Source organism: Ammospiza nelsoni, chromosome 9, assembly GCF_027579445.1.
Source record: "Ammospiza nelsoni isolate bAmmNel1 chromosome 9, bAmmNel1.pri, whole genome shotgun sequence".
Lineage (NCBI taxonomy): Eukaryota > Metazoa > Chordata > Aves > Passeriformes > Passerellidae > Ammospiza > Ammospiza nelsoni.
The window spans coordinates 3,947,756-3,967,863 of record NC_080641.1 but is presented as its reverse complement, the minus strand read 5'-3'; the positions used below and the strand labels follow the sequence as shown (position 1 = coordinate 3,967,863).

Below are 20,108 nucleotides of genomic sequence, written 5' to 3'. Positions count from 1 at the left end.
TTTCACCAAAATGCAAAAGGCTTAAGTAGAGAATTTAAGATAACACTTACAGAAGCAAAAGCCATTGTGAGGGCTTGCCCGACTTGTAGTCACCATAATGGGGGAAGTGGTTTAGGCCTAGGAGTAAACCCACAAGGCCTGCAAACAAACGAATTATGGCAAATGGACGTTACACACATCCCTAGTTTTGGCAGGCTAAAATACGTACATGTGTCTATCGATACTTATAGCAAATATATATGAGCAACGGCTCAGACAGGAGAAAGAGCTATACACGTGGAAAGGCATTTGTACAGTTGCTTTGCAGTGATGGGTACACCAAAAAGAATTAAAACAGATAATGGTTCTGCCTATATCAGTCAAAGGATAGGGAGATTCTTAAGAAGTTGGGGGATTTAACATGTTACAGGTATCCCAAATTCCCCAACAGGGCAGGCTATCATCGAAAGGGCACATGGTACCTTGAAGAAGTATTTAGCCAAGCATGAGGAAGTAACTGACCCCCAGGCAAGATTATTAAAAAGTCTATTTGTGATTAATCATTTGTGTGTATTCGGAGATGTAGGGCAACCCCCGGCAGAACTGCACTATAAGCCACAAGAGATTGGTGAGCAGAAAAAGGAAGTATGGGTAAAATACCGAGATCCCAAGACAGGGTTATGGAAGGATCCTGCTAAGGTCCTGTTCTGGGGAAGGGGATATCTTTGTATCTCCACCCCTACAGGAGCATTGTGGGTACCTGCCAAGTGGACTAAACCTGTTCTTGATGCAGCGATTGGTGGACCAACTCACGGAAGAGGACAAGGACCGTCTAGAGAAGAAGCTGCCCCTGATCCTGTGACCACTACTGCTACAACTGAAGGGACACTCGAAAGCGATTGACAGGGCCGTAACACGCCGTTGCCGGACGGCCAGGGAACTGATTGACATTGTCGAATCATTATCATCTTTGCACATAAGAGGACCGGCAAAAGAGAACTGCCTTGAATGCCACAGCCCAAATTGTGCTGCTTGGGTTGCACTGTGTTGTGGGGGTTGTGATAGGACCCTTTGGGTGGAACAGTCATCGCTTTTGCATTTGTGGTGTAGCACCTGTAACTATAGACATACGTGGGAATATAATTGGGAGTGGGCACTACGGAATCAGACAGGGCTAAACACTGCCTCAGCTTTAGATCTTTATGAATCTCACGAGCAGAAAATCTTGGCCTACTATCGGTGGGAGGTACAGTGTATTTTGAAAAGAGTTAAAGCTCAAAGTGCATCATATATAGCCTCTGCAAGGTGTAGAAAACTGGTACCCTTAACACAACATTCTGTTGTAGGGCCTATAAGAGGAGATCCCAATCAGGCATTAGATCACTGCATTAGAAGGTTACAAAGGTGTGGTCTTCAGGTATCGGGAACAGTAAGGTTAAAAACTGATAAAAAAAAGAAGGTAAAAGTAAGAACAGAAAAATGTGGTTCGCTTTTGTTATATTGCTTGGTGTAGTGGTGGCTGAAGAATTAAGGGTAACACACTTTAATCAACCTAGAGATAATGTATGGATAACACTTGCTAGACAGATTAACCAATCATCTCTTTGTCTCAGCCTTGGAGAAGTTACTAATCCATTTCGAACATGTTTAGTAGGACTTCCAGTATGGTCTCCTCAAGAATTTTGCAGTTTTATTAATAACCACACTTTATGCATGCGCAATATGACAAATATTAAATTGCCCTTACAAAGAGGGTATACTGCCAGCCAGAGTGACGGCTACCGCCAATGCCTGCTAATTCAATCACTTAATACTCCTTTGCATTCCCCTCCTGAGGAGTTAGATCTTTTTGGAAGTGCAAACGCTAGTATGACCAGCACTTCCAACGGTGGGTGGTTCAGCTTTGATTCCTTTAATCCTCAAAAGGTGAATCAGCATAGGCGGACATGGGCTACTCTGGATTCATCTCTAAGCCCGGACATAGTGTCCAAGCAACTTTATAACCAATATAAAGGCTCTAGTATCATGACACCTAAGAAATTACCCACAGGGATATTTCTAATTTGTGGAGATAGAGCCTGGAATGGCATACCAGCCCAGCCGCAGGGTGGACCTTGTTATTTAGGTAAGTTATCATTATTCCACCCCAATATATCTTTGTTAATGCAACTAAGTCATAATACAAGCAGGCAGAGGCACAGCTTACATAACTTAGACTGTAGTCAAATAGGAGATCCATTATTCTGGAGTAAACTGAAACAAGTGGTGGATTCAACTATCCTACCAGGAGGTGCTGCAAACAAAGCGATGAACTTAGCAAAACAAATAGGGTGCTGGGCTAAGGGTGAGTTAAATAAAACGTCACAGATATTAGATATGTTAACTGCAGATGTACAAGGTGTTAATCACGCTGTTTTACAAAATAGAGCTGCCATAGATTTTCTGCTTCTAGCACAAGGCCATGGGTGTGAAGAGTTTGAAGGGATGTGTTGCATGAATTTATCTGATCATTCTGTATCTATTCATGCTAAGATAAAAGAGCTACAGCAAGGGCTTAACAATCTTAAAGAAGAAGAAGGATTGGGAATTGATGAGTGGCTTAAAAGTTTAGGATTGGGACCATGGTTAAGGAACCTTGTGATATATGCTATAGTGATATTAGGTGTACTTTTAGTGCTTTTATTTATTTTACCTTGTTTTTGTAGTTGTATCCAAAATATGGTTGGTAGAATGATAGAGAAAACTTGGCAAACTAACCTCCTTTCTCAAAAAGAAAAAGAAGGGGGAAGTGTGGAGAGTCTGGTTCAAGCATGGCTTAAAGAAAGAGGCCATGAAGGTACACAGCTGAGGGAAAAGTAAAAGGTAGCTGTAAAGCAGCATTTCCCAGGCTTGATTCTGTAAATAATTAGGCTCTCAAGCACCACTTTATAAACAATAAGATTCTCAGACAGTCTTCCCATAACAGGAAAAACATTCTGTCCTTGGGCTCTCTGGGAACAGATAGCTGCTCTGGGAACAGATATGAAAGTTTTGAGAACTTTTCATATCACAGTGAGAACGCTGGTCCTGTTTTCAATAAACAAACCACAGGTATTGTAAAACAAAAGGAGGGGTTAGAGTTTTTTCTGTAACCTATGGTGAGCTCGGATTTTGCAATATGCATGAAGTTAATTAACACTATTATAAAAGATGACTGATCTGATCAATGAATCCGAGTCAATGCTCATCAATTGGAAGGTCGTCTCCCTTCACTTCAATAGGGAGATATCTCCTGTGAATGGGCAATTGAGTGTCACTGCAGGACTGATAAAATTCCATCCTCCCATTATGGGATGCTCCACCCAGGGGGAGGATCCAAGCATTCCTACCTGGATATAAGCTGACACTTTGCTACACCAGCAGCACCTTGCCTACTGTATTCCCAGAGGACAAGAACTCCCTAACCACCACTGGACATCCAGAGGAAGACCAGACCCTTCTACAGGATCACTGCTTCGACAGATTCGTGTTCATTTCTCCAAGAGGACTGCACCACCATTTACTGGGACTGCTGCCATCACCCTGACCAACAGGGTGTCAGGTTATATCCTGACTCTGTCAGTTTAAGTCAGTGTTTCTGTATCATTGCCTTGATCCTTATTTTTTTACTGAATTGGAATTCTGGCTTAGACACTTCCTCAGGTTTGCCTTTAAACCAGTACAAAGCTCACTGTGCTCATCCCTTGTTTTCCTCCCTTGTTTTAGGAATATCCTATTCCTAAAACTTGGCCAGATGGCGGAAGACACTTCAAGGAAGATGAGGATGCCCAGGACACCCAGGCAGGTGAGGAGGAAGTCAGTTCCTATTTCCCCCTCTCTCCTGCTCCATCTCCCTGCCCAGAAAATCCCCTCGCTGCAGGACATCCCTGCTGCCGACGCCATCCTGATGGGTATGCACTGTGGGGATCTCCTTCCCCTTCCCTCTTGCACCGAGGGAAATCCCATCCTGTGCTTGTCCTTCCTCTACCAGAGAAGGAGCTGAGGATCAAGATCAGGGACGACAAATCCCCACAGCAGAACCACATGGAAGAGGCCGGTTTGAGTGGCTCCATGGGAAAAGAATCCAATGGGGAGGAAAAGCCTGGAGATCCCCCATGAGGAGGAGGGGCTCCAAACCCAACCCAGGGTTCTCTGAGGAGGAAAGACCCACCCTGAGCCAGGAAGGTGGACAGAGCTTCAGTCAGAACTCGGAGCTGGTAGTCCATGGGCAGCTTCATGATGCGCAGAAGCCCCACAAGTGCTTGGAGTGTGGGAAGAGCTTCAGGCAGAGCAGCACCCTGATCAGCCACAGGATCCACGCTGGGGAATGGCCCTATGAGTGTGGGGAATGTGGGAAGGGCTTCAGCTCCAGTTCTGCCCTTGTCATACACCAACGCATCCACAAGGGAGAGAGGCCCTACGAGTGTCCCCAGTGTCAGAAGAGGTTTCAGAGCAGCTCCAGTCTCCTCCGGCATAAGCGGATTCACACGGATGAGAGGCCCTTGCGCTGCCCTGAGTGCGGGAAGGGCTTCAAGCACAACTCCAACCTCATCAGGCACCGGTGCATCCACACTGGGGAGAGGGAGAGGCCCTACGAGTGTCCCCAGTGTGGGAAAAGCTTCACCCAGATCTCTGTCTTAACCAGACACCAATGGAGGCACCTGTAAGGGAAGCTCTGCCAATGCCCCAATGCAGGAGGACTTTGGTGCACTGCCCAAACTTCATCCATAGTTGGAGGATCCAGGTTGGGAAGAGCCCTGGTGATCCATTTTTCCTTCTGATCCATGCTAGGAAGATACCTGTCCCTTTTCCTGCCTCGGCCAATGACATGATGTGGGATGGAAGAACATGAGGGTCTGACAATGACTGTGTCATTACATTCACTCCCACCTCAGGACATTGCCAGGGACAGGAAAGGGACACTCTCTCTCTTTCTCTGTCCCTGAGGAGAAGGGTGTCCTTTCCAAGCAGGAGGAAATACGTGGCCAGGCAGACCCAGTAAGTTGTGTTTTGGTTTTCCCTGTAAGCAGTTTTATTTATACACTCTATCATCAATATTGTTTCTGTTCCATTTGTTCCTTATCTCATTGTTGTTCCCAATAAATTGTTCTTATCCCAGCCCGGGATCTTTGCCTTTTGTGCTTTCCATGGGAGACGGGAGGGCAGCGAGGGCAGCGCGGTTTTAGCGGGGGCAGGAAATTGGGGAATCCCATTCCTGAACCCCGGCCCATGGAAACCGAGCATCCCAGCTGGTGCCAGCCCTGGTGGCCATGGCAGCAGCCTTGGGAGCGGGTCCCTGGCTGGGGCTGTGGGAACCTCTTCCCTCTGGTGCCCAGGGACAGGAGTGGAGGGAACGGCTGCCACTGAGTCGGGGCAGGCTCCGGTTGGATGCCAGGAAAAGGATTTTGCCCAGAGGCTGCTGGGGCCCTGCCCAGGCTCCCCAGGGAAGGGTCCCAGCTCCAGGGCTCTCTGAGCTCCAGCAGCATTTGGACAGCGCTGCCAGGCCCAGGCTGGCATTGTTGGGGTGTCCTGTGCAGGGCCAGCAGTTGGACTGGAGGATCCTGATGGGTCCCTCCCAGCTCAGCCAATTCTGTGGTTCTGGGATCCCATGAGCCTGGGGATGGGGCTGCCAATGGTTGCCATGGCAACGGTCTCTGGCTGCAGGCCTGAGCTGGTGTCCATGGCAACCACCCCTGGCATGGGGTCTCCATGGAGCTGCCGAGGGACTGAGCATAGCAACAGGGGGCTGGTGATGGTTGCCATGGAAACTGACCATAGCAACAGGGGGCTGGTGATGGTTGCCATGGAAACTGACCATAGCAAAAGGGGCTGGTGATGGTGGCCTGCTTAGGATCAGATTTGTCACAGGCCCTCAGAGGGGTTCCTTGGGGACTTTCCAAGAGTCTCTAGGCTCTTCCAGAGCTGGAATGTCACAGGCACAGACAGGGGCTCCATGGAGACCTCCCAGGGCTTTCTGGGGATGGTAAAGAGCCCTGTGGTCGGAAGCAGTCTCAGCCATTCCATGGTGACATCCCAGGGCACCTTGTGCTGCAAAGGCACCGATCTGTCACAGGCACTCACAGGGGCTCTATGGTGACATCCCAGGAGTCCCCAGGCTGCCAAAGACCCAGGATGTCCCAGACACTCACAGGGTTCCTGTCATGGGCAGATATATTTATATAAATATGTATTATCTGTTATGGTAATGATTAGACAAAATTGCCTTAATCAGAAATATTTATGCCATGATGTAAAAGACGTAAAATATATTATACAGAGCACTAGGAAATTATTTCAAAGCAACTGTATTAAGCAAAACCCGTAATTAAGCAGAGATTGATGTCACTCCCCCAGACCAATGATCATGGGCAATTCCCTTTGGCTCAGCCTGGAGCAGTGACCTTGAGGGTGTCCCCACTGCTGGGAGGAATCCCCACACCCCTCAAGAAGGGAAATGTCAGGAGATGCTGCCATTAAAATTTGGGACAGGGCTTTTCTTGTCTGAGGTGCTGCCCTGTCAGTCAGATGTGCCCAGGCTGGGCCAGCTCAGCAGCGCTGCAGAAGCTCTCAGTGGTGTCACTTGGTTGTTCCTTTCTCTGGGGATTTTTCCAGCTCTGCCACAGCTTCAGCTCCCTCTGAGGATGTTGAACTTTGAGATGGAGGAGTCAGGCTGGTTTCAGCATTATTCACCCCCAAAGCAGTGTGACTCCCCTCCTTCATTTCCCACTGGGGGCTTTGCAAACAGGACCTTGTTGGAGCCCATTGCAGGCAGAGCCTCCTGCTCCAGCAGGAATTGCCTTTCCTGTGCCATCAGCAGGGCAGGTCCCGCTGCAGGAAAAGCCCCAGGCCAGCCCCAGCACAGGGAAGGGCTCGGGCACAAGGGCAGAGTGCCGTGCTGGGAGCTGTGCCCGGGAGAGCCTGAGGCACCAAAGGCACCTTGGCAGCAGCAGCTGCTTGCAGGCCATGGCCAGAAGCCTCCCTTGGCAGCCCGGCCTGGTGGCCACCATTGCAGAGCTGCTGCCTCAGGGCTCATTCCTGGCTGGGCTCTGAAAAGCCACTTCTGCCCCAGGAGCCTGACTGGGAAGCCACTGGCCCCAGCACCTTGGGGACAAGATATTAATGACAAAACTCTTCATGCCAGCAGAGAAAAGGCAGGGGCAGAGGAAAGGGCAGAGCCAGGCCCAGGGGACAGGGCTGCCATGGTGATGGCTGTGAGGTCACTGCCCCAGCAGCAGCCTGGCTGCCCTCAGCAGACATTCTGGCCAGAAGCTCTGGGAGGGCACTCAGCACATCACAGAACCCACAATGCAGGAATTCTGTCACTGGAGATGAGAGGGTTTCAATGGGCAACGCTGCACAAAGCTCCTGCTCTTGGACAATTCCTGGGATGGGGAATCCACTTCTCTGGAAAAACCCTCTCCATTTTTTGCCACTTTTATAATTGTAAAATATTTCCTTCTCCTAACAAATGTAAATCCACCCTCATTCTGTTTACAAATATTGAAACTTCTGTCACTGCAAGATTTGGGAGAAAATAACTTTGATCACTTTTTTCCATTTCACAGCTCTTGAAAAGGACTCAAAAATCTCCCAGAATGGGGTTTGGAGGCCTCATCACAAAACCAGCAGGGGGAGTCTGCGGCCTCTGTGGTCAGTGGTGTAGACACTGAGGACAGAACAGGAATAGCCTGGGAGGGATGGATGGGTGGTTTCAGAGAGGCTGGAGCTTTTCTTCATTGTGTAAAACAGCCAGAGAAAGGAATAATGGCACCAAGGGCAGCTGGGGAGGCCCAGTTACAACACAACGAGAGCGAAATTTCTCTCCCAGGGCAGGGCTGTGGTGCAGCACGTCCCCCAGAAGGAGCCTGGAGCAGCGCAAGTATTTGTGTGGGCAGGCAGGGGCAGGCAGGAGGCAGAGCTGTCAGCAAAGGAAGGGCCCCGCCAGGTGGGGCAGCTGGGGGATGCCGACAGCCTGCAGGGACAGAGGCGCAGGGCAGGGACACCGTGGGACAGCCTGGGCTGCACAGGGCACAGGGATGGGCAGCAGCTGCAAGACAGCCCTGACAGAGCCAACTTGGGCAGCACTTTGGCCATGGCTGCTGGGCCTGGGGCCAGAAGGGGACAAGTGACCCTTGCAGGGCTGGGGCCTCATTGCCTCCTTGTCCCTGCTCAGCAGCCTGGCAGGGGCCGCCCCATGCTCCTGCCCTTGGCATTGCACATCCCCACATGCCAGTGCCCATCCTGGGAAGAGCCCTGAGCAAGGAGGGAGGGACAGGATCTGCCTGGCCAGGGGCTGGGGCTCAGGCCTGGGCCCTTTGCATTCCTGAAACACATCCAGGTGTGCTCAGCACCAGAGACACCTTTGCCTTGCTTGTCCCCACCTGTCATCACTGCCTCCAGTGTTCTGCTCTACCTGGAACTTGGGGACGCTTTCTCACTTGTGTCCCTGACAGGGATCTCTGTCACACAAGAGATCTTCAAGAAACTTCAGGGTTTCAATAGAACTGAGTCCCTGAAGGTCCTGTGACATCCCTGAGGAGATTGTGACATCACAGAGCTGGCTGTGACATCACAGAGTAGGAGTTGAGACCATAGAGCAGAGTCTGCCATCATAGAGGGTGGCTCTGTGGCATCAGAGAGTGGGTTGTGACATCACCTGGTAGCTGTGTAACATCATAGAGCAGGCTGTGACATCACAGAACAGATTGTGACATCATAGGGTGACTTTGTGACATCAGTCTTCTGTGACATCACAGCACTGCTGTATGAAATTACAAGGTGACATAGAGTTGGTTCTGTGCCATCACAGGGGCAGTGTGACATCACAGGGCTCTGTGACATCACAGAGATGGCTGTGTGATATCAAAGGGGCAGTGTGACATCACAGGGGCAGTATGACATCACAGGGATCTGTGTGACATCACAGGGGCCTGTGTGAGGTCACTGGGGAGGTCACTCTGCTCCGGCCCCCCTCACAGCTCCCCCCAGAGCAGTCCAACCCTGCTGGTGCACAGCGGGGTCCCCTGTCCCCCTGGGTTCCCCCGGCCCCGCAGCCTCCCCCAGAGGATGTTCCACGAGATCGACCCCAGGGCCTGACACGGGGCCGGGGGGCCGGGGTCCTGGGGGTGGCACAGGGGGACAGGAACCTGTCGGCAGCGTCCCCGTGTCCCCCAGGGCCAGAGCCTGGACCAGGGCTCCTTCATCCTGTTACCAATGAGGGCTTGAGAGCGCTGAAAAAATCCCCAGCAAGGGAGCAGCAAAAACCAGATTCAATATTAAGGGACAGCAGCACAAAGTTCCTTGGCAAGAGTCACTCTGCCGGTGATTGGACACTTCAGGCACAAGGAAACAAAGAAACAACAAAACCAAACAGAAGTCAGGCATTCAAACCAGAAATTAACCAAGAAATGTCCCTGTGTGTGTGTGACACAAGTGAGGGTACGGATAAAAGGAATACGGCCCAAAGGCTTAACAGGCCTCACACCTAACAGGACTTAAACCTTAAATGTGACTGATACCTTAAACATTAAAGTTTAGCAAAACAATAGCATTTAGCATTTTTTAACCTAACTTATAATCTATGACTTAGCAATTAAACAGAGGAATAACACTTAACAATATTTAACTTAACCAATAACTTAAATAAAATGGAACAATTTAGCAAAAGAACAACTCTTAGCAGCATTTAATTTAGCTTAGAATTTGTGACTTAACCTTAATTACTGATATGTGGATATCTGACTGACTCAGCTATCCAAGGCACTCAGACCCCTCAGAGAGCAGCATTTCTGCCACATTTCCCCAGCACAGGCACTCCTGTGTGCACACAGACACCAAGAGTCAGTGCAAGGCACCTGTGAGCAATTCCCCTGAAGGCAGAAAATGCTCCCTGTGGATGCTTTGGCATCTCCCCAGCAAAGGGCAAAGGGTTGAGCCTGGAGGAGTGGGGGGATCGGCCCAGGCTCCGTCGTTGTTCAGGATCCCCGAGTGCAGCAAACAGGAGAGTTCCCGGCTGGGAGAGGCCCCACTCAGAGGGAGTCACTGGCCCAGGAGAGCTCCAAGGGCTCCTTTAGGAGCACTGTTTGTGGGGCCCCAAGAGAGGGGCTTCAGTCCCAGCAATGGTTCATCCTGGCCGCACTTGGCACCAACAGCTTTCTTTGGCAGTGTGAGAACAGGGATATTGTGCCAGTGAGGGAACAACAACAGTTCCCAGGGCTGCTCCTACAGAAACCAGGAGCTGGTTGGGTAGCAGCAGTGCCTGGAGCAGACAGTGTTTGTGTTGAGCTGCAGAGGAGCTGAGCCCAGGGGCTGTTGGCCAAGGCAGAGGCCCAAGGAGCATTTCTCAGCTGGCAGGGCGGCCTGAGAAGGGGAGGGGGGAATGCAGCAGCACAGGGCCCATGGAACCAAGGGACCATTGTGACACTGTGGGGCCCTGTGAGACCAAGGGACCAATTTGACACTGTGGGGCCCTGTGAGACCAAGGGACCATTGTGACCCTGTGGGGTCCTGTGATACAAAGTGACCATAGTGACTCTGTGGGGCCCTGTGAGACCAAGAGACCATTGTGACACTGTGGGGCCTCATGGAATCATGGAGAGCACTGTGACATTGCTGGGTCTCATGGAACCAAGGCGACTGTACTGACGCTGTGTGGCTCCATGGATTGTAGGGATCACTGTGACACTGAGAGACCCCATCAAACCAAGGGTCCATTGTGACACCAAGGGGCCTCATGGCACCATGGAGACCACTGTGACACTTTGGGGTGTCATGGGACCAAGGGGCCATTGTGACACTGCGAGACTCCATGGAGCCAAAGGTCCATTATGACATTGCAGGGTCTCATGAAAACATGGGGAGACCATTAAGACACTTCACAGTCTCATGGAACCAAGGAGCCATTGTGACACTGAGTGGACTCATGGAATCGTGGAGACCATTGTGATACTGCAGGGCCTTATGAAACCTAGGGACGATTGTGACACTGCTGCACCCCTTGGAAACAAGTCACCATTATGGCACTGTTTGTATGACCCCATAAAAACAAGGGAACACAGAACAGCTCTGGCTGGTTTGGCTTCCCAGGCACCATCTGACTGGTCCAGCTGACCTTAGCATGTTGAGGGTCTCTTCTCTTCTGCTGCTGAAACACTTGGGCTCCATGTTTTCCTTCCTATGGAAATGATCTCTCCTCCTCCAAGCACCTATAACCAGAACTGGGATTTCACCTCCAAATTTCCTTATATCCAGTGATTGTTCCAATAGGAATATTGCCAGGAGAAGTCTGTCTTGCAGTCGTTTCACAAGGGTCACTTCCCGTCTCTCCTCAAACCACTGGGGAAGGCTCCATGCTTTCCTTCCCATAGAAAAGAACTGTCCGGCTTCTCCAGGTGCCTATGGCCAAGATTGGGCTTCCACCTCCAAAATTCCCATAATCCAAAGACTGCTCCCAGACAAAATCTGCCATTCCTGACAAGTCTGGCTGGCCTTGGCCTAGTCAGTCTCTCACCTGCCTTACAAACATTAGGCTCTGTGCTTTCCTTCCTATGGAAAAGAACTGTCCTGCACCTCTAGGCACCCATGGCCAGAATTGGGATTTCACCTCCAACATTCCCTATTCTGATAGACTGGAGGAGATTGTTGGCTTGAAACATTTCATGTGTGGGGAGGAAGGGGCAGGTCCAGCCTTGCCCTGCCCTGGAACCCCAGCCCTGCCCTGCCCTGGAACCCCAATCCCCCCAGAGCCTCTATCCCAGCCCAGCAGTGTCTGCCAGTGCCTGGCACAGCACAGGCAATGCTCCACAGCCACCTCTGCAGCCCCCAGCCCAGCTCCTGAGGGACCAAATGAGCCCAAGGCCCACCTGGGGGAAGGGCCCAGGAAGACCAAGGGGAATTGAAGGGGAATTGAAAAAGCAAAATATAAGCATATAAAAAACAATATGAAACCATCAAAGTCAGTAAAGAAGAAAATAAATCACAAACAAAAAAAGAAGAAAAATTACCTAAATCTAAAAACTATAATCCTCTTATAAACTATAAAGAAAAAAACTCTTTTTCTTTAAAACACAAAAAAAATTAAAAGTATTTTCAAAATAATATCAAACAAAAACCTCCATACTAAAATAAACAAATGTTAAAATAACTGGAATTTCATCAAAAGTTTAAACAGGAAAAAAAGTCCAGTATCCTCAAGAGAAAATCTCTATTCCCAGAGATAAAAATAATTTTAAAAGTAAATAATAAAAACTTTTACCTTTAAACAACTCATCTTTTAAACAATACCCCATAAGTCAACATGGCCCATCAGCAAACTGTAAAAAAGCTTGAAGCAATAAAAATAACTTCACAACTTCACAATACCTAACTTCCGCCAGCAACTGCTATCCATGACCAAATAAAGAACCACAAAAGCCCTATTTTTTCCTCTTGTAAAAAAATCTCCATAAGCTTAACACCAAAACTTCTCTCTCAAGGTAATCTAAAAAAAAGACTATTCTAGAAATAGCAAACTAACTAGAAATTTTAAGTTTAGTTTCTCCACATTGTCAGTAAAAAGTTGTAAAGACAAAAAAAGTGTAATAAAGAGTTTATTTTAATTCTTTCTACTTTTTACTTTTTAAATTTATTTTAATAACATTTTCTTTATACCCTTTTTAAATTTTAGGCCTACTTTATCTTTCTTGTAATACTATCTTACAACAAAATACATACATAAATAATTAACCAACAATAAAACCCACCACATTTACAAATCAATTAATTAAGAAATCTCAAGATTAGAAAAATCTTGAATTAACAAACCAAAACCACTACAAAGTCATAAAGAACCTTTTGCCAAAGTTTCTCTGATTTTGTAAAGTTACCAGTAAAAGCTGTTTGGTTGTTTTGAGCTCCTAAGAATCTCCTGTTGGTATTTTTCCAGGGAGTCCAATTCAGAATACAGAAACAATCGTAATTCCTTTAAAATGTCTCAGAGAGAGATTTGTTTCAGGGATGGGGGTCAGGGCTTGTGTGTTCTGCTTGGCCCAGCCCAGGCAGGGCTTTCCCAGCCACATTGCACACTCCATTGCCCATCTGGAGCTGCTGGTGCCTCTAAGTTGTGCTGCCCCAGCCCCAGGGACGCTCTCCTTGTCTGCCCATTCCCCCACGGTCTCTGGGCAGGGATGGCCTCAGTGGGGGCTGCTGACATCCTCAGCACCTTGGAGGCTGCTGCTGAATTTTCCTGCTCCAGAGGCTTGTTCAGCCTTCAGCTCTTCAGTGCAGGAATTCAGTGTCCCAGCGCTCATTAATATTCAGAACAGCTAAACAAGCTAAGCTTCTGGGAATAATTTGATTTAAGTGTTCAAATCAAATGTGTGGTTAATTAGTATGATTTCAGAAGCCAATTCAATGTGAATACCCTGAATTTAAAAAAACAGCAAGAAAATATTTTTTTAGGTCCTGTAATTTTTTTTTACTAATAATTCATTGAAATGTGCAATCTCCAATTGACATTGAATCCAAGTACCTCCTCATGCAGTTTGACTGGGTATGAAAATCAGGACCTTTCATGGCTGACAATCAAACAGACTCTGTCCCTACCCCCACCCCACCATTTTCCCCATCCAAGGCTGGCACTCAGAGCAGCCTTGTGCAAATCTGAGCTCCCTCCAGCCCACACTGGACCTAGCCAACAGACCAGAGTTGAACAGGATATAACTTAATAAAAATTACACCATTAAAATAACAATCACACAATTCCAAACTCTTCTCTGAGCTATGTGCAATGTCCCAGCATGTCTGATGAGTCCACTGTTCACAACTGATTTGCATACTAAAATTAATTTTTGACTAATGTGGTTCTGTGATAGATATAAACACAACTGAGTTCTTGTATCAGGACTCTTGTCCTGGACTGAGGACAGAACAGCTCAAACAATTCCTGATTTGCAAATCTATCAGTGGTGGATGGAGAAGGGCGGTCAGGCTGCTCTTGGTGTTGAGGAAATGCTGAAAGCAGCCTGACTCATTTCATTTCCTCATGCCCTGGCTGATCTCCCCTCTTTCCCCTTCCACCCATCGGCTTTTGTCTCCCCCAGCCCCCGGTGAAGAGCCTGGCTCTGTGTTCTCCATCCCCTCCTCGCTGGCACTGCCAGGCTGGGATGAGGAGCCCCTCAGCCTTCCCTGCTCCAGGCTGGACCAGCCCAGCTCCCTCAGCCTCTGCTCAAAGCCCAAGGGCTCCAGCCCCATCCTGGAGGCCCTTCCCAGACCCTGCTCCAGCTGCCAGACATCTTTCCTGCCCTGGGCAATCCAAACCAGGCCACAGTGACCGGGATAATCCCAGTCCTTGCTGTCCTGGTCACACAGCCCTGGCCCCTTGTCCCCTGTCAGGCTCTGGGGTGGATCCTGTGGAACATCCTTTGGTGGAGGCTGTGGCTCCAGGTGGGCCGGGGGGATCCTGGGGGACAGGGACCCTGCTGGGCATGGACAGCATTGGACTTGTTGGGAGAAACTGTGAGGGGGAACTGGGGCAGAGTGACCAACCCAGTGACCTGACACAGCATGCTGGGATGTCACACAGCCCCTCTGGGAAGTCACACAGCCCCTCTGGGATGTCACAGCCTGCTCTGGGATGTCACAGCCCATTCTCCAATGTCACACAGCTGGTCTCTGATGTCACACCAGAGTCTGTGATGCCATAGTCTGCACTGTGATGTCAGACCTCTGCCCTGTAATGTCACAGCTGGATCTCTGATGTCACAAAGGCAGACTATAATGCCATGGCTGCTCGATGACCTCACCTAAACCACTCTGTGATGTCATAGCCCACTCTGTGACCACATGGTACCAGATGATAAATTGTCTTCACCAGGTGAGCTCACACCTGGAGCTTGTTCTCCACAACCCCAGGCCTGTGGAAACCACACAATGCCCATTGTGTGAGAAGGGGAACTGGAAGTTCAGCAGCCTCAGTGTCCTGCCAGCTCAGCCAGGCCCACGGGAACATTGGGGTCCACGACCACCAGGGACCACCAGAGAGACCCCCAGGACAGGAGAATGCATGGGTAAAGGGAAGGGGACATATATTAATGATTTTGGGGAAATGATTATCATATGTATTTTTAGTCCAGGACAATCAATGAATATGTATGAAAAATACAGAATATAAACAGAAACTTTCCTGTACTCAGCATGCACAGCTTTGGGAGGAGCTCTCCCCTGTGCATCCAGCTGAATAAAGAATGCTGCTTCTTAATGCTACATTGGGGTTAAGGAATTTTCTGTTTTACCAAATTTTTGGTAGCACTCCCACTGCCAAGGAAAGCTCTGTTTGCTGCTGTTCACAAACAGAGAAGGGCTGGTGGCAGATGGGGGGCTCAGAGGCTGCCTGGGGCACAGTGACCATGAAATAATGAAGTGTTCAATGTTCTGTGAAAGAGGGAGGGGCAGCAACAAAACTTCTGCACTGGGAATAGGAAGGGCAGACTTTGGCCTGTTTAGGCTGCAGATTTGGGGAGTACCAAATCAGGTAGTGATTGCTTTAAGGGAAACAGCCCTTAAAAACAAATGGGGCCCAGGAAGGATGGACACTTCAAGAAAGTAATGTTAAGTGGGAAGCATCAACATTGGATAGAAGATCCGGAAACTTAGGAAGTGTTTAAGGATGTCGTTAGGTCATGCAGAATGAAAAGCTGAGATGTGAAAGCTCAATTAGAACTTAACCTGGCCACTTCTGTGAAAAATATTAGGAAATGTTTCTATAAATAAACTATTAGCAAAACATGGGATAAGGCGAACCTCTACTCTTTATTGGATGCAGTGGAGAATATAGTAACCAAAGATAAGGAAAAGGCTACACTACTTAACACCTTGTTTGTCTCAATTTTCAATATTAGGACAGGTTTCTGACAGGACAAGTGTTCTCCTGAGCTGGTAGATGGGCACAGGCAGCAGAACAGCTCCTGGAATCCAGGAGGAAGCAGTGGGTGACCAGCTGAGCCACTCAGATGCTCACAGGTATATGGGATTGGATGGGATCCATCCTAGGAGGTTGAGGGAGCTGTTGGATGAGCTCCCCAGGCTGCTCTCCATCATTTACCATCAGTGCTGGCTCAGCAGGGATCTCCCAGAAAACTGGAGGTGCCAGTGTGAGCCCATCCCCAAGAAGGGCTGGAAGGAGGATCTGGGTGGCAGGTCCTGCCTGAGTGATCTGATCTCCTTTTATGACCAGGTGACCTGTCGCTTTCTCAGCTGTTTCAATGACCTGGAAAGGCCCGGGGTGGCCTTGGACAGCCCGCGCTTCAAAGGACGAGAAGAGGCTTCAGGTTTTTTCTCGGTCTCGGTGTTTATTAATTGTTTATCTAAAAGATTTTCTCTCGGCCCGACAGAGGTCTGCACGGCAAGCCAGCCACGAGCACACTGCGAGCCCCCGGGGCGGTCACCTATCTTTATACTCAAAATTACGTATACAATATTTATCAATTTTCCCCAATACCTTTTACCCTTATTAACCAGTGCACTTTTAGTAAAAACCAATCCCAAACTGCCAACATCACCACAGAAGATGGAGGCCAAGAAGAAGAAGAAGAAGGACAGGACACACCCCAATTCCTCCATCTTACTTCTTTAGACCCTCCCTGTACAGAAATCTTAAACCCTGTGTTTCACTCTAATTAACTTATCCCTTCACCATTTACCCCAGTGAAATCCTCCCATCCTCATACAGGTGTCGTCTCCTGTGTAGGATCAAAGTCCAGCCACCAGACACTTCTGGCAATATTCCAGGACTCCCGCGCCCCCCAAGGGTGGTCTCGGTCACTCTGCACATCAGTCCTGAGGTGCTGAGATCCCACAGTGACCCACCTGCGGATGCAGGAAAGGCTGTGGAGGTTGTGTGCCTGGAATTCAGCAAAGCCTTTGACACTGTCTCTGACAGCATTCCCTGGAAAAGCTGCAGCCCACAGCTTGGGCAGGTTCCCTCCTCGCTGGGAGATTTAAGAGCTGGCTGGAGGCTGGGGTCAGAGAGTGGTGGGGATGGTGCTGCACCCAGCTGGTGTCCAGGCACTGGTGGTGTCCCCCAGGGATCTGTGTTGGGCCCAGTCCTGTTTAATATCTTCACTGGTGATCTGGGTGAGGGGATCGAGTCCACCCTTCACAACTTGCAGATGGCACCAATCCAGGTGTGAGTGTAGATCTGCTGGAGGGCAAGACAAGAAGACACAGCCTTAAGCGGCACCAGGGGAGGTTCAGGCTGGAAAATAGGAATGAGTTCTTCACATAAAGGGTGAGTGAGAATTGGAATGGCTGGCCAGGGGGAGGTGGCAGAGTCCCTGTCCCTCTTCAGTGGCACTTAGTGGCATGGTCTGTGTGACAAGGCAGTATTAGGGCATTGGTTGGACTTGATGATCCCAAAGGTCTTTTCCAGCCTATTTGATTCTGTCATTCTGTGATGATTGGGACACTCTGGGGCCATTGTGACACTGCAAGGCCTCATGGAACTAAGAGGACCATAGTGACACCATGCAGCCCCACAGAACCAGGGGTCCACTGTGGTGCTCTGAGGCAAAATGGAACCAGGCAGTGCACCGTGACACTCTGGGTCCTTGTGGAACCACAGAGGCCATTGTGACACTGCAGGGCCTTGTGTAACCAAGGGGTTTCACCATTTTGACACTAGAACACCAAGGAGACCATTGGGAGACTCCAGGGCCCAGTGGAACCAAGGGGCCATTCTGACACTGCAGGGCCTCATGGAACCAAGGGGCCATTGTGACAGTGCAGGATCCTGTGTCACCAAGGGGCCACTGTGACACGAGGGGGCCTCAGGGGATCTGGAAGAACGTTGTGACACTGTGTGGCCTCGTGGAAACAAGGAGTCCATTGTGACACTGAGGGGACTTGTGGAACTACAGAGACCATGGTGATAGTGTGGGACCTCATGTACCCATGGGGCCATTGTGACACTCTGGGGCTTCATGGAACCAAGGGGCCACTGTGAAACTGCAGCACCAACAAGAACATGTGAAGCCCCATGGAACCAAGGAGTCCATTGTCACATTTTGGGGCCCCACGGAACCAAGGAGACCATTGTTGCTCTGCATGGTCTCATGGACCCAAGGAGAACAGTGTGACAGTGCAGGGCCTTGTGTAACCAAGAGGCCATTGTGACACTGAGAGGCCCCCTGGAACCTAGGACATCTTTGCAGATGACACCAAGCTGGATGTGAGTGTTCATCTGTGGGAGCATAGAAGGGCTTTGCAGAGAGACCTGGACAGGCTGGATTGAGGGGCTGAATCCAGCAATTTCAGGTTTAAAAAATCCAAGTACCAGGCCCTGCAATTTGGCCCCAGTGCTATAGGCTGGGAATGGAGTGGCTGAACAGCAGCCAGGCAGAAAGGGACCTGCAGGGACTGATGGACAGCAGGCTGGACATGAGCCATCAGTGTGACCAGGTGGCCAAGAAGGCCAATGGCTCCTGGCCTGGCTCAGGAATGGTGTGGCCAGCAGGAGCAGGGCTGATGTGCCAGCACTGATCTGCCCCCAGCTCTGCATACAGACATTGTTGCTGCAGCTCCAGAGAAGGCAACAAAAGGGCATCTCTGCAGAAAATTTTGCTGGGACATCCTTTACTTCCTTTAAATACACCAAGAGTGCAGTCCCCAAATGACACAGTCTGTGGCCACAGGGAACGTTGAGAGAAACAAAATGAGAAATGGCACAAGCAATGATGTTTCTTTGTGGACAGAATGGAAAAACTAAAACAAAGGAAAGAAATCTCCAAAATGAAACCAACAAGAAGTATCAAAAACTAGTTTTATTACAAGTGATTTGCAGAAATTGACCAGCAATTTAATGTTCCTGAAAGCACCCAGTCATCAGTCTCCTCACAGCAGCCTTGAGCTCCTGGTTCCTCAGGCTGTAGATGAGAGGGTTCAGGGCTGGAGGCACCACTGAGTACAGAACTGACACAGCCAGATCCAGGGATGGGGAGGAGAGGGAGGGAGGCTTCAGGTGAGCAAATATGACAGTGCTGATGAACAGGGAGACCACAGCCAGGTGAGGGAGGCAGGTGGAAAAGGCTTTGTGCCGTCCCTGCTCAGAGGGGATCCTCAGCACGACCCTGAAGATCTGCACATAGGAGAAAACAATGAACATAAAACAACCAAATAGCAAGCAGGCACTAACTGCAATTAGCCCCAGTTCCCTGAGTGAGGAATTTGAGCAGGAGAGCTTGAGGATCTGGGGGATTTCACAGAAGAACTGGCCCAGGACATTGCCATGGCACAGGGGCAAGGAAAATGTATTGGCTGTGTGCAGCAGCGAATAGAGAAAGGCACTGGCCCAGGCAGCTGCTGCCATGTGGGCACAAGCTCTGCTGCCCAGGAGGGTCCCGTAGTGCAGGGGTTTGCAGATGGACACGTAGCGGTCGTAGCACATGATGATCAGAAGAGAAAGCTCTGTTCCAAGGAAGAAGTAAATCAGAAATAGCTGTGCAACACATCCTTTGTAGGAGATGTTCCTGGTGTCCCAAAGGGAATTGTGCATGGCTTTGGGGACAGTGGTGCAGATGGAGCCCAGGTCGCTGAGGGCCAGGTTGAGCAGGAAGAAGAACATGGGCGTGTGCAGGTGGTGGCTGCAGGCTACGGCGCTGATGATGAGGCCGTTGCCCAGGAGGGCAGCCAGGGAGATGCCCAGCAAGAGGCAGAAGTGCAGGAGCTGCAGCTGCTGCGTGTCTGCTAATGCCAGCAGGAGGAAGTGGCTGATGGAGCTGCTGTTGGACATTTGCAGTGTCTTGGCATGGGGATCTGTAAAAAAAGTAATCATCGAATAGTTGTGTTTGGAGAGGACTTTTAATATCCTAGCATAGTGTGGGGGCTTTTTCCCCCGACTGCCTGCCCAGGGCTCTGCTGCCTGGAGCTGTCCCTGCCAGCAGCTGCTTCCCTGTGCCCAGGGCTGAGCCCTGCCAGTGCTGCCAGAGCCCAGCCCAGCCCTGGGGGCTCAGTTCTGCCCTGCAGACCCCTCCCAGCTCTGGCACTGCCCAGGGGCAGCTCTGCCTCTGCAGGCTCTGATGGAAACATCAGAGCAACTCTGAGGAGGCTGGAAAAACAACACTGATGATGCCTCTAAGGGG

General features: G+C 49.7%; 2 protein-coding genes across 2 annotated transcripts in view; both read right to left on the bottom strand.

Moving 5' to 3' along the window:
- The window catches only part of LOC132076981 (zinc finger protein 883-like), a 123,459-nt gene that overhangs the window by 13,252 nt on the left and 90,099 nt on the right, over nt 1–20,108 (bottom strand). The gene's annotated exons all lie outside the window — the stretch shown is intronic.
- LOC132077258 (olfactory receptor 14C36-like) lies at nt 18,827–19,777 on the bottom strand. The gene has a single exon (XM_059478802.1). It carries the CDS (start codon nt 19,757–19,759, stop codon nt 18,827–18,829), a length of 933 nt encoding a protein of 310 aa, XP_059334785.1. The 5' UTR covers nt 19,760–19,777.

Coding starts and splice junctions, on each gene's coding strand:
- LOC132077258 (XM_059478802.1), bottom strand. CDS start 19,759: ATGTCCAACAGCAGCTCCATCAGCCACTTCCTCCTGCTGGCATTAGCA.